Below are 12,883 nucleotides of genomic sequence, written 5' to 3' on the forward strand. Positions count from 1 at the left end.
GCATGTTTGGCGCTCATATACAAACATTAAACAATATAACCATGCTTTGGTTATGATGTCAAATATTTTGACTTGGATAACCACGCTGTTTTAATGGTCAAATGCTTGTCCTATGTCAAGTTTCCAGCATGTTTGGTGTTCATATACAAACATTAAACAATGTAACCATGCTTTGGTTATGATGTCAAATATTTTGACGTATGGAAAACGGCATACTGGCGACCATGGTCGAATATACGGAAAAACATATATTTAACGTATATAAAAAACGTATATCTAATTCTTGCCGCACTGTTTTAATGATCAAAATTAATGCAGGTTCCTATGGACAGTAGCAAGCATATTTCGTGGTGATACATAAACAACAATATAACCATGCTTTGGTTATGATGTCAAATATTTAGACATGGATAACGACGCTGTTTTAATTACTGATGGTGAAATGCTTGTTCTTTTTGTCTCTTTTTTATTTTGGCCAAACATATGTACTAAACATAACTAATTTCAATCCATTTGTATACATGGCGGGCTTATTACGACTGATATCGGATATACGACTTGACGTAAGCAAAAAATACAAATTGCTAAAAATATTACTTGTAAATTTGAGCGAACTAAAAAGACTAATAACGGAAAAATTATTGGTGGGGCTAAAGCCCAGCGAACCACCCTGCTCCGAGGTCCCTGACATATTTCTATATTTTCCACATTGACAAGAATAAATATATTTGGTCGAAGAAAAACATCTGGAGTAAACTCAAAATTTGACGGCTTTAAAACGCGACAACAGGATCACCTGCATGCATGCAGTGATGTTTCGACCCGCCTATATCAAAGTCATTGTCACACCGAAATGAAACATGCAAGATATTTTCCTAGTTACAAGGAAGTCAACAAAAAACATCTTTAAACTTAAATGAGCCCACAAATTCCCTATATATACCATAATTAGGTCGAGGTATTTCTTTAGTGCTCAATCTTCTCGATAAGATCTTATTCACTTCTTCAAAATACAAAATTCCCGAAGTAAAAATTGACTGCATGAGAATTTAGAAAAACCTAATCAGTTGCTAAACTCGTTGAAATGAAAATGATTTTTCGCATTTGGTATTTTATATAAAGCAGGTAGTAAAATGTTATGACATGCTTCCTACACAACAACATCACTACCCTATATATTTATTTCACAAGAGACGATTTTCAGAGAAAGGTATTTTCAGGTTTTTAAGCCGGGTTGAGTGCTTTCGAATTTTCGTGAAAACAAATAAGGCTGGGAGTGGGAGAGGTAAAATTCCATTTTAAACCACAACTATAGAGTTTCAATCGCAACTAAATCTTAAAGCTCAACTTGAAGTTAATGAGATATTTCAAACACTTTCAAACAATCACCCCCTTCCCCTCTTGCGTGTTCACCAAGGCATGTGTGGCTATGCTGTCATGGGATACTTAACGATATAAAATTTAGTAATGACAGATAATTGTCATAGGTTATGACCTTATAAATTATGACCACTTCGATCTTTGACATTACAGTATTTCTGGCAAACAACTCTTTCAAGGCGCCTGCTGTACGGTAATCATTAATTTCCTCACGTGATGGAGGTTTCAGCGGATGATGTTTTGTTTTGCTTGCATGACCACATGGCATGCATCAATTAACAAGATGTATAAGGTGTTTTTATAATTTCATCATTTAAAACAATATATACCATTCATTTTTGGTACAGTACCAAAAATAGTGCGTTGTGTAAATGGGGCTTTAAATTACTTGAGATTAGCCAGAAAATTTGGCAGTGATCATTTCTTCACCGATGTTATTATGTCTGCAATCATTAGTGATTTTGTTACAGTCATAGATCCAGTTTTTCACAAGATACTCAAACCCGTGTCACCAAAAAGTTGTCAAAATACTACACGAACTACTCAATGCCACCATATTGGCTAACGACAATAGGGTCTGCAACGCCTACTGTTGCACATGGCTATAATAGCTAAACATGAAACCGTGCTGTTTTTCAAAATATATATGCAACAAATTCCACATACCCTTCTGCGTCATTTAATTACTGTGCTGGGGCCGGTTGCGTTTAGCTTAAACGGTGGATAGGCCAAAGTAAAAAATGCTCTCATAGACCTTGTGAATGACTGAACTTGCATCTTATGCATTAAATATGCACTTCCATTGAAAATTAAACTATTTACATCGAAATATTTCAACTCATTCATTCATGTTTTCCATTTTTACATATCCACGGCACCGTTTAAGCTAAACGCCGTACGGACAACGGCCCCTGCTCACGCATATGACAGGGCTCAGAGCACAAATTAAAATAAGCGAAATGAATATTGATATCGGTTTCGATATTGAAATATTAATCAGCTTCCAAATATTCATAATTCATGTCGTGTTGACAGTGATGAATAACAATTGTATGGCATTGTAATTTCACGACTCAAATATATATCATTAAATTTCATTTCGGACTTCCAGTGGCAAAAACATCTAACGAGCCAAAACGGACTTGCTTACTGAGTGATAGCTTGCCAATCATGCGAGACGACGGAATCATTCGTCTTGGCACAGCGTGTTTTTCTGATGTCGTAAAAGATAATCCGAGATCAAGTTACACAAGGCTATTAAAGAAGAACATTCGATGAACATTTAATTCGTTATTACGAAATAAGCACGATTGAAGTTGTCGAAGTCTAATGAGGTACAATCGCGTTGCTTCGACCGGGAGGCGACGGGCACGACGGTTCGACATTTTGAAGCGTTTGTCCGACAAGTGCGAGTCATTTTAAAGCGTGCAGTGCAGTTTATATACACACACAATGGTGAGTTTGTTTACATTTCCTCAATGTCTGTCTGTATTTCGGCGACAACGAAGCATTGTTGTTTAATTTTGGTCGTCTCTGTTGTTTGTGGCGAGTCTTTTAACGAATTTCAAAATTATGGATAGGACCTCCATAGCACGAGCGCGTATGTGCAAACAGTGTTTATATTTACATAACGAAAAGGATTGCCAGACATCGGGCCTGCCTGTATGCATGTACATTTGCGTGTCCGTTTTGGCACAATCTTTAGATAACTATTTTAGTGCTCTTTTATCTACAATCCGTTGATGTTTGTTCGTATATTTAAATTTGACCAAGAGTCTGGGTTAATTGTCAGTCTAACCCAAATTCAACCAAGTGTGTAAAAGGTTGTCCCATGAAAATCGGAGACATTGGGCGGGTAAAGCATGATGGGAATCATCCTATTCTGGCCTGCAATTCATACACCCTTCAACAAATTGTATTGATTGATGAGAAAATTTGTTTATTATACCTCCACTGTGTTTCTCGCGCGTACCAGTGTATAGTCCTTATAGCCACGAAGAAAGAGGAGGGGCAGGATAAGTGATTAGTCGGGCAATTTGCACTCAAGAGTCAAGTGAGGAAATTTTTGACGTCATTCGTTCTTCCCTGAACGATCTCTCACGCCTGTCCGCCTTCGCACCAGTTTTTTTACGCCCTTTAAAAACTATATTAGCACGCATGCAGAAAATGGCGCGATGAAATGATGGCATGATGAAAATTTCCATATGCTTTTGATCATGATTCTAAAGGCCAGTTTCCACTCAGGAAAATTCTCCTTTGGATCGGACAGGACAGGAAAGTTTCCTTTGTATAAACGCCGCCTGAAAAGTCACCGACAAAGGAAATTTTCCTGTCCGTTCCGATCCAAAGAAAATTTTTCCTGAGTGGAAACTATAGCCTTAAGAGAACACTGAATTCATTGTAATGCAGATTCATGGATTGTAGTAAAATGTTTGTCGGGAGTACCGGAATACGGTAACATTTTTTATTTGGATGCGGTTTTTAACACAATGAGGAAGTAAAAACGATAGGACAGGATATGACGAGAAAATTATGCACATCTTTCTCCCCCACAACTAACAAAGAAAAGTATAGCTATTATAGTAGTGCATGAGTAAGTTTATGAGTATACATGATCACTTTAGGAATATATTATAATTCTTACGATTAATAACAAAACCTGACTTTTTTAACGAGAAGGGCTACACAATTAAATTTTCATCATCAATGTTTTTCAGTAACATAATGAATATTTATATCAACGCATGCAGAGAAAGAGCGATTGTTTGGGTCTGAACTCTGATTAAAATTTAGATAAAGAATTATTAGAAAGATTTCTAGAATGATATGGTATGCAGGTGTCAATGAAAATTTTTTGAAAAAGAACAGCGCTGAGTGAAAAGCAGCATTTTGAGAATACGAGTTGTATCAGAAACCTGTGCATGAGGATATGTGAGAATTTCAGAGGATTTGGCTGATACTTCGATATCAGCTTCGAAGCTAGGGTGGGTATAAGGAGCTTAAAAGCCCTTTATATATATATATGTATATAGTTATGTATAGGGCACTTTCCTTAATACGGTAAAAACGGCTAGAATCTTTCTAATGTAATGTTACTACAGACACATTCCTGCATGTATTTCAGAGTGTTTCAAGAACTCTGCATTCCTGTATATCGGCTGCATGTGCGTCTGCCCAGCACGGAAAATGCAGTTTCACTGCTTTATTCTTAACTTAAAATACTCTACTGATTTAAATTTAAAAATCTGGTTTGACCATTTGGCCGCTACGGAAAGCGCCCATCGTCCCCACGATTTATCCCAAACCGGACTCTTTTGGCGAGAAAGGCTATAAACAATGCAATTTTTCATCATCCATGATTTTCAGCGCTAACATAACGAATATTTGTATCAGAGCCTGCGTGCATGCAGAGAGACAGCGACAGAGCGGTTATTTTAGTCTGAACCCTGATTAAAATTTAGATAAAGAATTATTAGGAAGATTTCTAGAATGTTATAGTCATACAAATGAAAAATTTTTCGATTACTTTATACAAGTGACGGATTCAGGATAAGTCAGGAAAATTACACGACCTAATTTGCAATTTAAATTAAAAGACGTCTGAGAAAACCGGTAGATCTTAAAGGTACATGACCGAATGCCAAGATAGTATAATATAAACAGTCATACGATTAAATTAAACGTTTTAAAAGTTCCAGGAATTCCAGCTATTAAAGATTCTGCCAAGCTTGCCAAAAAACCGGCTTTCATATTTTTAGACGTCGGTGGATTTTTAGGCGTCGTCTTTAAAGATTTCAGTTATTTAAAATTCCGGTTGCGAAAATTCTGGCTTTCTAATTTGCTGACAGTCTATGAGGAATTCCGGCTTTTCAAGCGGATATTTTTTGTCCGCCCCAATACTGATTTCAATATATGATTTCATCGCCTGATAGCTTTTGGAGTAATTACCGCCGATTGCTGAATTCTAGTATACAATGGTAATTGTGTCCTAAGATGCTTCGCGGCTAGGTCTCGCTGGGAAGAAAACTTGAAACAACAACGAATGAAGTTCACAGTACTTTATACCGTAATAATGTTATCACAGTACTGTAAGTAGTAAGCATAGTGTTCTATAGCTTTCCATGCGTAATAATTCTAAGGGAACGAATTCGAAAGCCACAAAAGCCTTTGCTACGGATTCTACCAACACCGACGATCGATGGAAGTCAACTATACTAAATCGTTTGTATATCATAGAGTAAGCTTTATTAAACTGCGAATTATAGCCGACATTTCGTAAACTACACTATATCTTAGCGTGTGAATTTAAGTCTGATTCTCATAGCTACTTTATGACCCAATTTAAAGACTTTTCTGGCAAGTTGGCCAGCTCCACTGAAAAATATTGGCTGGAACGCTCATAATACGCACATAACATTTTACGATTTTGAGAGGTATTCCAAGCTGCGTTGCATGGCTTCGTTCAAATGTAAATCTCCGGGCGATGAACATGAACCGTGTTTTTCTTTGCAGGACGAGAAACGTGATAGACCAGACATGAATCAGATGAAAGACCTTATGACATGCCCTGTCTGTGCACAGCTGTTTCGGGAACCAAAAATTCTACCATGCTTACATTCCTTCTGCATGCCATGCTTGGAAGGTTTGGTCTCCTTCGACGCCCAACACCGATCATCCCTAATATGCCCTCAATGTCGCAGGAGAGTACAGGTAAGCTACCCTGGAACAAAGTTGCTGAGTCGAGTTTGGATGTAGGTGCATCAGACTATTCCCAAACAGTGGCAGCGCCAAGGGGAGGGAAGGCAATTGCCCCCAATATTAAGCTCTGGCGCCGTTCTGGCACTGTTCCCAAAACAATGATGCTAGTAGTTGGTTGCTAAGAACTATAATATCAGGCATTGGAACTCAAATGTATGTAGCTGGAAAAAGAAGTGCCGTAATATAAAGCTCAATTGACGTACAGCAACCATCTGAATTTTTTTAGAACATCCTTTATTTTAACATATATACCAAGTGGAAGGGGGCGAGTATAGCCCTCCCTCCAATGCTGTTATTGCCTGGCAACTACTTGGAAGTACCCAAATTTAAATCCGTATTATTTAAGCGCTACCTGATTATGCCGTCGTTGATTTGACAGCTCAATTAGGATAGCTGCATGGTTTTACTTTCACTGCAGTCGGTATTACATGTAGTTCAATTAATTTTATCATTATATATATATATATTATATATTTATATTATATATATATATATTATATATATTATATATATATATTATATATATATATATATATATATATTATACATAAGAATGCCTTAATGGTAATGGTAATGGTAATGGTAATGGTAATGTTGTTCTTTTTGTTGAAGTATGACAAGTTTTTTTGCATCTCACGCAATATTTTGTCTAAATGAAGATAGACTACTAAGAGTTCGTGTCTACAAAAATACCTAACATGCATGTGAAGTATGGTTTGGGCAAGTTTCAATTAAATTAGCGGGCTTGCAATATTTCGAGCAGAACCGATGCTCCGACCTGAATGGACATTATCTTTGGTCAAAAGACTCTTATCTTGATCACGGCGTTGTATTTTATATAGATTCCGGGTGAAGGCGTTTCATCCTTGCAAACCAACTTGTTCGCCCAGAACATGTTGACGGTCATTGCACTGGACAACTCCTCTGTGAATCAGATAAGTTGTGAGAACTGCATCAGCAAGGAACCGCCGGTGTCCAGGTGCACCCTGTGTCGAAAATTCCTCTGCAATTTCTGCACGACCGCGCATCGCCGTTCGCGTGACACGGTCGATCACCAGCTGTCGAGCTTGGAAGACGTGCGTTCGTGCCTTCCGGGCGAACTTGCCAAGCCGTTGTTCTGTAGCGTGCACAAGAAGGAGAAGCTGGTGTTGTATTGCGAGTCCTGCCAGAGTTCTGTTTGCAGAGACTGTACAATGATGGAACATCGCAGTCACAAGTAAGTTTGCAACGAAAATAACTTAAGGTACATACATACATAAACAATTTATTTAATAACGCATTTCTCATCGCCATTAAATTGATGTTCTTCCTGAGAAGCGTCAAAGGGATAAAACATATTTCCAAAAAAATAAAACTTTGAATGGAAGGTTTCTTGGAAGGTCTTTGACAATAGGTATTGATCAAACTAGACTTCAAGATGCCTTTTAAGAGCACTTAAGGTAGTTGATAGCTTTGCATCTGTAGAGAGCGAATTCCATGTTACAGCTTCACTATACTTAAGGTGGCTCGGAAAGTATAATTTTTCCTCTAAAACGTTTTGCAGCGTAGATTTGTTCTTCATTCCAGTTCATTGTACGGCCCTGGTGTTAATGCATGGCGATTATGAAAAAATTCGACACTTATGGCGTTTGTATTTCTGGACAAATTATATTTCCTAATAATTAAAAATTTATGCAAAATAGATTTTCACAACCTACTTTTAAACACAGATTTTTTCCCACTGGTAAGCTTTTCCGCTGTGGTGACTAATGCTTTTCAGTACTCAAGAGTTAGGGCTGTGCAATGACCTAAAATGAAGGACAATTCCACAGTGCTAAACGTCTTAAAGTGAAAAATATGCTTTCCATAATTTATTCCTATCGAGCCACCTTGAGGTAAAATGCTGACTATCGAATGTTATTTTCAGATACGCATTTGCGAAAGAGATCTACAACAAAGAGCGCAGTAAGATTGCTGAACAACTGAGTGAGGCAAGATCAACCGGTTTGTTTCTGAAGCAAGGCCTTGCTGCGGTCAGCGAGATGCGTACGAACGTAGACGAGAGGACACGAGCGATGATCAAGGAACTGAACGACATCTTCACGCAATGTATGCGCACGATCAACGATCGTTACAGCTTCCTCTACAACCAGGTGCAAAATATCCGCAACGAACGCCTGCTCCACTTGGACGCACAGAAGTCCGAGCTTGAGTACGCATTCGGCTCCATCCAGAGCAGCATCGGATTCACCGAACTGACGTTGCGCAATAGCACCCAAGTTGAAGTTCTTGCTATGAAGAAGTATATCATGGATCGTATGAAGGAACTGACTGGTGCTCAGTATAACTGCATCCCCGTCGCTGACGACAACATTCGCCTGACGGTGGACAGCACCGTCATGCAACTTCTCTCCCAGCTCGGACGAGTCGAAGACACGAACACAAGTCCTTCATCGTCGGTCGTTAAGGGAATGGACGCGCCGGTCGTTGCCCGTCAGATGGCCAGCTTCCTTGTGCAGTGTTACGATGGTCGTGGAAACCCACGAAACAAAGGCGGTGATCGCATCGTGGTGACCGTGCAGTCCGCGGACGACAGCTCGTTGCACATCAAGAGCGAGAAATGCTTCCAAGCGCAAGTCGTTGATCGGCAGAATGGTTGTTATTCCGTGACCTACACTCCGATCAACAGTGGCGAACACCTCATCACGGTGTTCATAAACGGAATGGTGCTCAAGGGAAGTCCATTTTCGGTGCACGTACAAGAGAACGCTAGCGCCATCCAAACCCCTGTCACGACCCCACTACCGCCCACTTCTCAATCTCACGTGGACGACCCGTCTACGCTAGCCGACCCGCTGCTTCAATTTGTAAATTCGTCCGAAGCGTTCGAAGTCGAGCCCAACCGCTCGGAATCAAAGCGCCGGGATGACGAACGCGAGGAAGGCATGATTAATGCGAAGAAATTCAAACTTGAACAAAATGACTTTGATTCACTTCCGGATCAATTGTTTGCCCATTCACCACCCGAGACGATTCGTATCAAGCAAGAGCATGTCGATACGCCGTGCGTTCCAAGCCGTTGCAGTTTGGACGCAGATACCCACGTTTCAGCGACATTGGTTGGAGAGACATCCTCTCAAAGCATGGGTAAAGCCGATAGTACGCCAAGTGAACCGGATGTGGGAGAGAAACAAGTCGATTCTCCGTCGGAAACATTGAGCGCCAACTTCTTAAGCGAACATTTGGAAGAAATATCAAACGCTCACGATTTCAAAGGAAAGTTCGCCGATTCGGTGATGCTGGACGAACAGATCAGGGCCCAAAATTCTGAAAGTTACATGAAGCTTCATTCCCCAGATTTTCCGATGGATCACCTGAATAGCAACTACAACGGTCCGCCATCGCACGATAATCCGAGCGATTCGCCAGCACTTCATATCCCCTGCCAAATCAACACGCCCGAACACGAGTTTAACCACGTCGAAAGAAATGACGAGATCGAGAAAGATTTGTCCGCAGATCTCAAGTCCGAGTTCTGTGAGTCAGGGTCGCCCGAGGGCGACACACCGTTGGACGGGGAGTCGGCAAATGCAACCGATACCGAAGAGCTCGTTGAGGTGGCAATGGCACCCGTTGCCGAATCCGATAGTATGGAACCCGACAACACGAACGCCGAGGTAACCGGCGATGACGAACATGTTTTGGCCGATATCAACGACGACGAACCTAATGAACAAGTGGCCCACTAGATTGTGTGGTCGAATAAACGTGAAAAGCCAGCGTCAAATTGAGGGTGGGGGGATAATGGAATGATTGCAAACTCGTTCAACGGAGCTCGCTGATTTATTTGCTGCCCTGGAACGATGTTTTGAAATTTCAGTAAAGTAGTATACTATTGTAGGTGTTCCCGGCGCTTTGCATTGTGCCTGGGAAATATTGAGTGTTTTCGGAAAGATTTTTCATATTAACTATTTAAGCCTCGATATCCCGCACAAATTAAGATATGCTATAACTATGGCCAAGGTTTCGATTCGTGTCCTGCCATCGTTGCAATAATTTCAAAAAGCAAAACTTTAGCATGCTAAGTAACCTATTTCAGTTTATCTGAATATTACTAATAGTTTAACCAGTACTTATGCTTTTGATCATTTTAAATAGTAGTGATACTGCAGAAATGCAATTACCGTAAACTTGTCAATATTTTGAAATCCAAAGAAAGGTTTTTCATCAATTTTTTGCCCGATTTGCGATGCTGGCCCACGTCGTTTATTTGGTTTCTTGTAGGAAAACTTAATTTTCAGTACTTTGAACTTAGTGGCCTTAACAGTTTGATTTTTGAATCTTTGAAATTGTAATTAGTGCTGTGATGAAATAAAAAATATTTGTATGAATCATTTTCATGTTGCATAAAGTTCAGAAGCAATGAACTACAATGGAATCGAATGAAACTGCATTTGCTAGTATGAAGAATTTCAAATTGTCGTAATATTCTTATGTTACTTAGGCCTTTGAGTTCAGATGTATTGAACTGTCGTTGTCAGTGGACGTTTTGGCCTGGAACGATAACTAATTTGTCTGCAATCTTTGAAGCCGAATTAAGGACCAGTTCCAGTCTCTTTTTCTGCTACATTTTGATCTCACTGGTTTTTGTCGGCGCAATAATTAAACTTTAAGACAAAGGCAACAGAAATGTACTGGCACTGGTCCTCAAAGAAACGAATGAGACTGTATTTAGTGTTGTGACGAAATAAAACTAAAAAAAATATAACCACCCGTCGGAGTATATCCCTAATTGTTGCATTAATAGCCTTAAGGTGATTCTTTGTACTTAAGATGGCCACCAAAGAAGGTTTTCAGAAATGTTCATATACCTGCATGTATATTCGACCTTCACTATTTTTTTTATCAACCAAGGAGAAGATCAAATATGCCGCATACCGGTATATTCGACCTTCCACTAATTTTTCTACCAACGTGCACGAAACCCAAAGCGACAAATTTCTTCAGGATTTACGCGGCTAGACTGAAAGCTTTGGTGTTGACCAATGAAAGTAGGTTTACACATTGGGATTTGTGTACGATTCTTTGAGGATATGTGATCGAGCGAGCACGCTTGAAATATTGATTATTTCAAATTTCCTCATTAACTAAATGAACACGGCAACGATGTGTCAGTAGTAATTTGCATACGCTAAAGTGTGAATTAAAACGTACCTTAAAGCATATCTTGGGCATGAAAAAAGGATGAAATTCAACTAAAAGTTGGATTTATCGTAATTACTCTTGAGTAAGTCTAATTAAGACCGGCTTTTCAATTCAACAGTGTTATTCTATCCCAAAAGACAGCTTTCGTAAAAAACAGTGCGATATGAATGATTAAAATCGTTTAGAACCCATGCAGCTGCCATCGACGTCACTTGAGAGTCCTCGTGCGAACACTTTAGTCTAAGGGCGTGGGAGACAACGTCACGTCCAAATGGCACTTGTTCTATTAGGTGAATAAATTTGTTTTTCTCGACGGTGAACCTGTGGAAAAGAGCTCATTCCACTGATTCCTGAATAGCCTATGTATAGTTTAACATCAAAAGCAGCAAGCGGCATTCTATCCCAAAAACCGGTCCCTACGACCGGAACGTCAAATTCCCATCTAAACTGATAGCAAACAAGCTTTTAAATTCAGTTTAAGTCGACAACGGTTCGATAAGTCGCACTATAAAAGAGTTCAGTGTGGGATAATGGATAAGCGGCCAAATCATGCATAACAAGAAGAATTATTCCAGACAAGAGCATTGCACCGGCATCGCAAAAGCGTAGGTTCGATTCCTGCCGGAGGACCTATAGTGTTTATAAGACCCTTTGAACCTATTGTTTTCAGCAAAACGCCAAGTGTATTGATTTTTCATTTCGTTTTCGATGTACTCAACAAATTCCAATGGGATCGATCTATTGGGCTATTTCCGTGCGTTTTTTCAAATTACTTTCCACTTTATATCTATCTATATATAGCATCACTTGAATATTTGCAGGTTCACCGCCAAAGATTCGTTAAATATTTAAATCGTATATGACGTTTATCCAAGTAGGAGTAGTTTTAATTAGAAAAATATTCACAAATTACCATGAATAGATGTACATGTGTTCTTGTTCGTATTTTGAATGTCAGAATATTTGCATAAAACGTATACGTTGACAAGTCAAAACGAGGGTTACCCAAACAGATTCGTGGAATCTTAGTTTTGTATATACAAACATTCAAGTTTCGTGCGAGTTTGATTGGTTTTGCCAATTTTGTTTTGTCTTACGTCCGGCCGATGTACTACAACACTGTTTCTGGCTATACAGCCAATATATTTGCCTATTTACAAATTTGCAGTTGTCCTTTATGCCACTGCATGTCAATTTGCATTTCTCGAAGCAGCTGGCAGCATTTTTCACGCGTCGACGTAAACAAGGCGATTCTATTGGCTTCTTGAACAAAACTCATTATACATGAAATAATTTGCAATATCAAACCTGCTAGGAGACGGAGAAGTCACAATATACATATATATCTGTACATTAACTAAACTTAGCTTTGCCTAGGCGAAATCGTTTCCTTTTATATCGTGTTCATAAACGGCCGCGACGTACATGCGTATCAGTGTATCGAACAGTCTCCGAAACATCGAAGTCTCGGCCAACCTAATGACTTCGTCAGAGAATCGATTCTATGGGAAAGGATTGAAGTCTATAATTTTGAAAAGGTATTCATTATTTCGAAGATGAG

General features: G+C 39.4%; 1 protein-coding gene across 1 annotated transcript; it reads left to right on the forward strand.

Annotated features, from left to right (window-relative positions):
• Positions 1-2,238: 2,238 nt before the first annotated feature.
• LOC114531930 (tripartite motif-containing protein 45-like) lies at positions 2,239-10,972 on the forward strand. The gene is made up of 4 exons (XM_028553529.1): positions 2,239-2,835; positions 5,893-6,090; positions 6,981-7,354; positions 8,045-10,972. The coding sequence occupies exons 1-4, from the start codon at positions 2,833-2,835 to the stop codon at positions 9,864-9,866; spliced, it is 2,397 nt and encodes a 798-aa protein (XP_028409330.1). The 5' UTR covers positions 2,239-2,832; the 3' UTR covers positions 9,867-10,972.
• The last annotated feature ends 1,911 nt before the right edge of the window (positions 10,973-12,883 follow it).

The sequence above is a fragment of the Dendronephthya gigantea genome, unplaced genomic scaffold (genome assembly GCF_004324835.1).
Source record: "Dendronephthya gigantea isolate DGI-Jeju-01 unplaced genomic scaffold, DenGig_1.0 000076F, whole genome shotgun sequence".
Classification (NCBI taxonomy): Eukaryota; Metazoa; Cnidaria; class Anthozoa; order Malacalcyonacea; family Nephtheidae; genus Dendronephthya; species Dendronephthya gigantea.

Excerpts from the sequence above, each read along its gene's own strand:
- LOC114531930 (XM_028553529.1), top strand. Across the intron at positions 6,091-6,980 it reads AATGTCGCAGGAGAGTACAG|ATTCCGGGTGAAGGCGTTTC; the intron begins GTAAGCTACCCT and ends TATTTTATATAG. Across the intron at positions 7,355-8,044 it reads ATGGAACATCGCAGTCACAA|ATACGCATTTGCGAAAGAGA; the intron begins GTAAGTTTGCAA and ends TGTTATTTTCAG.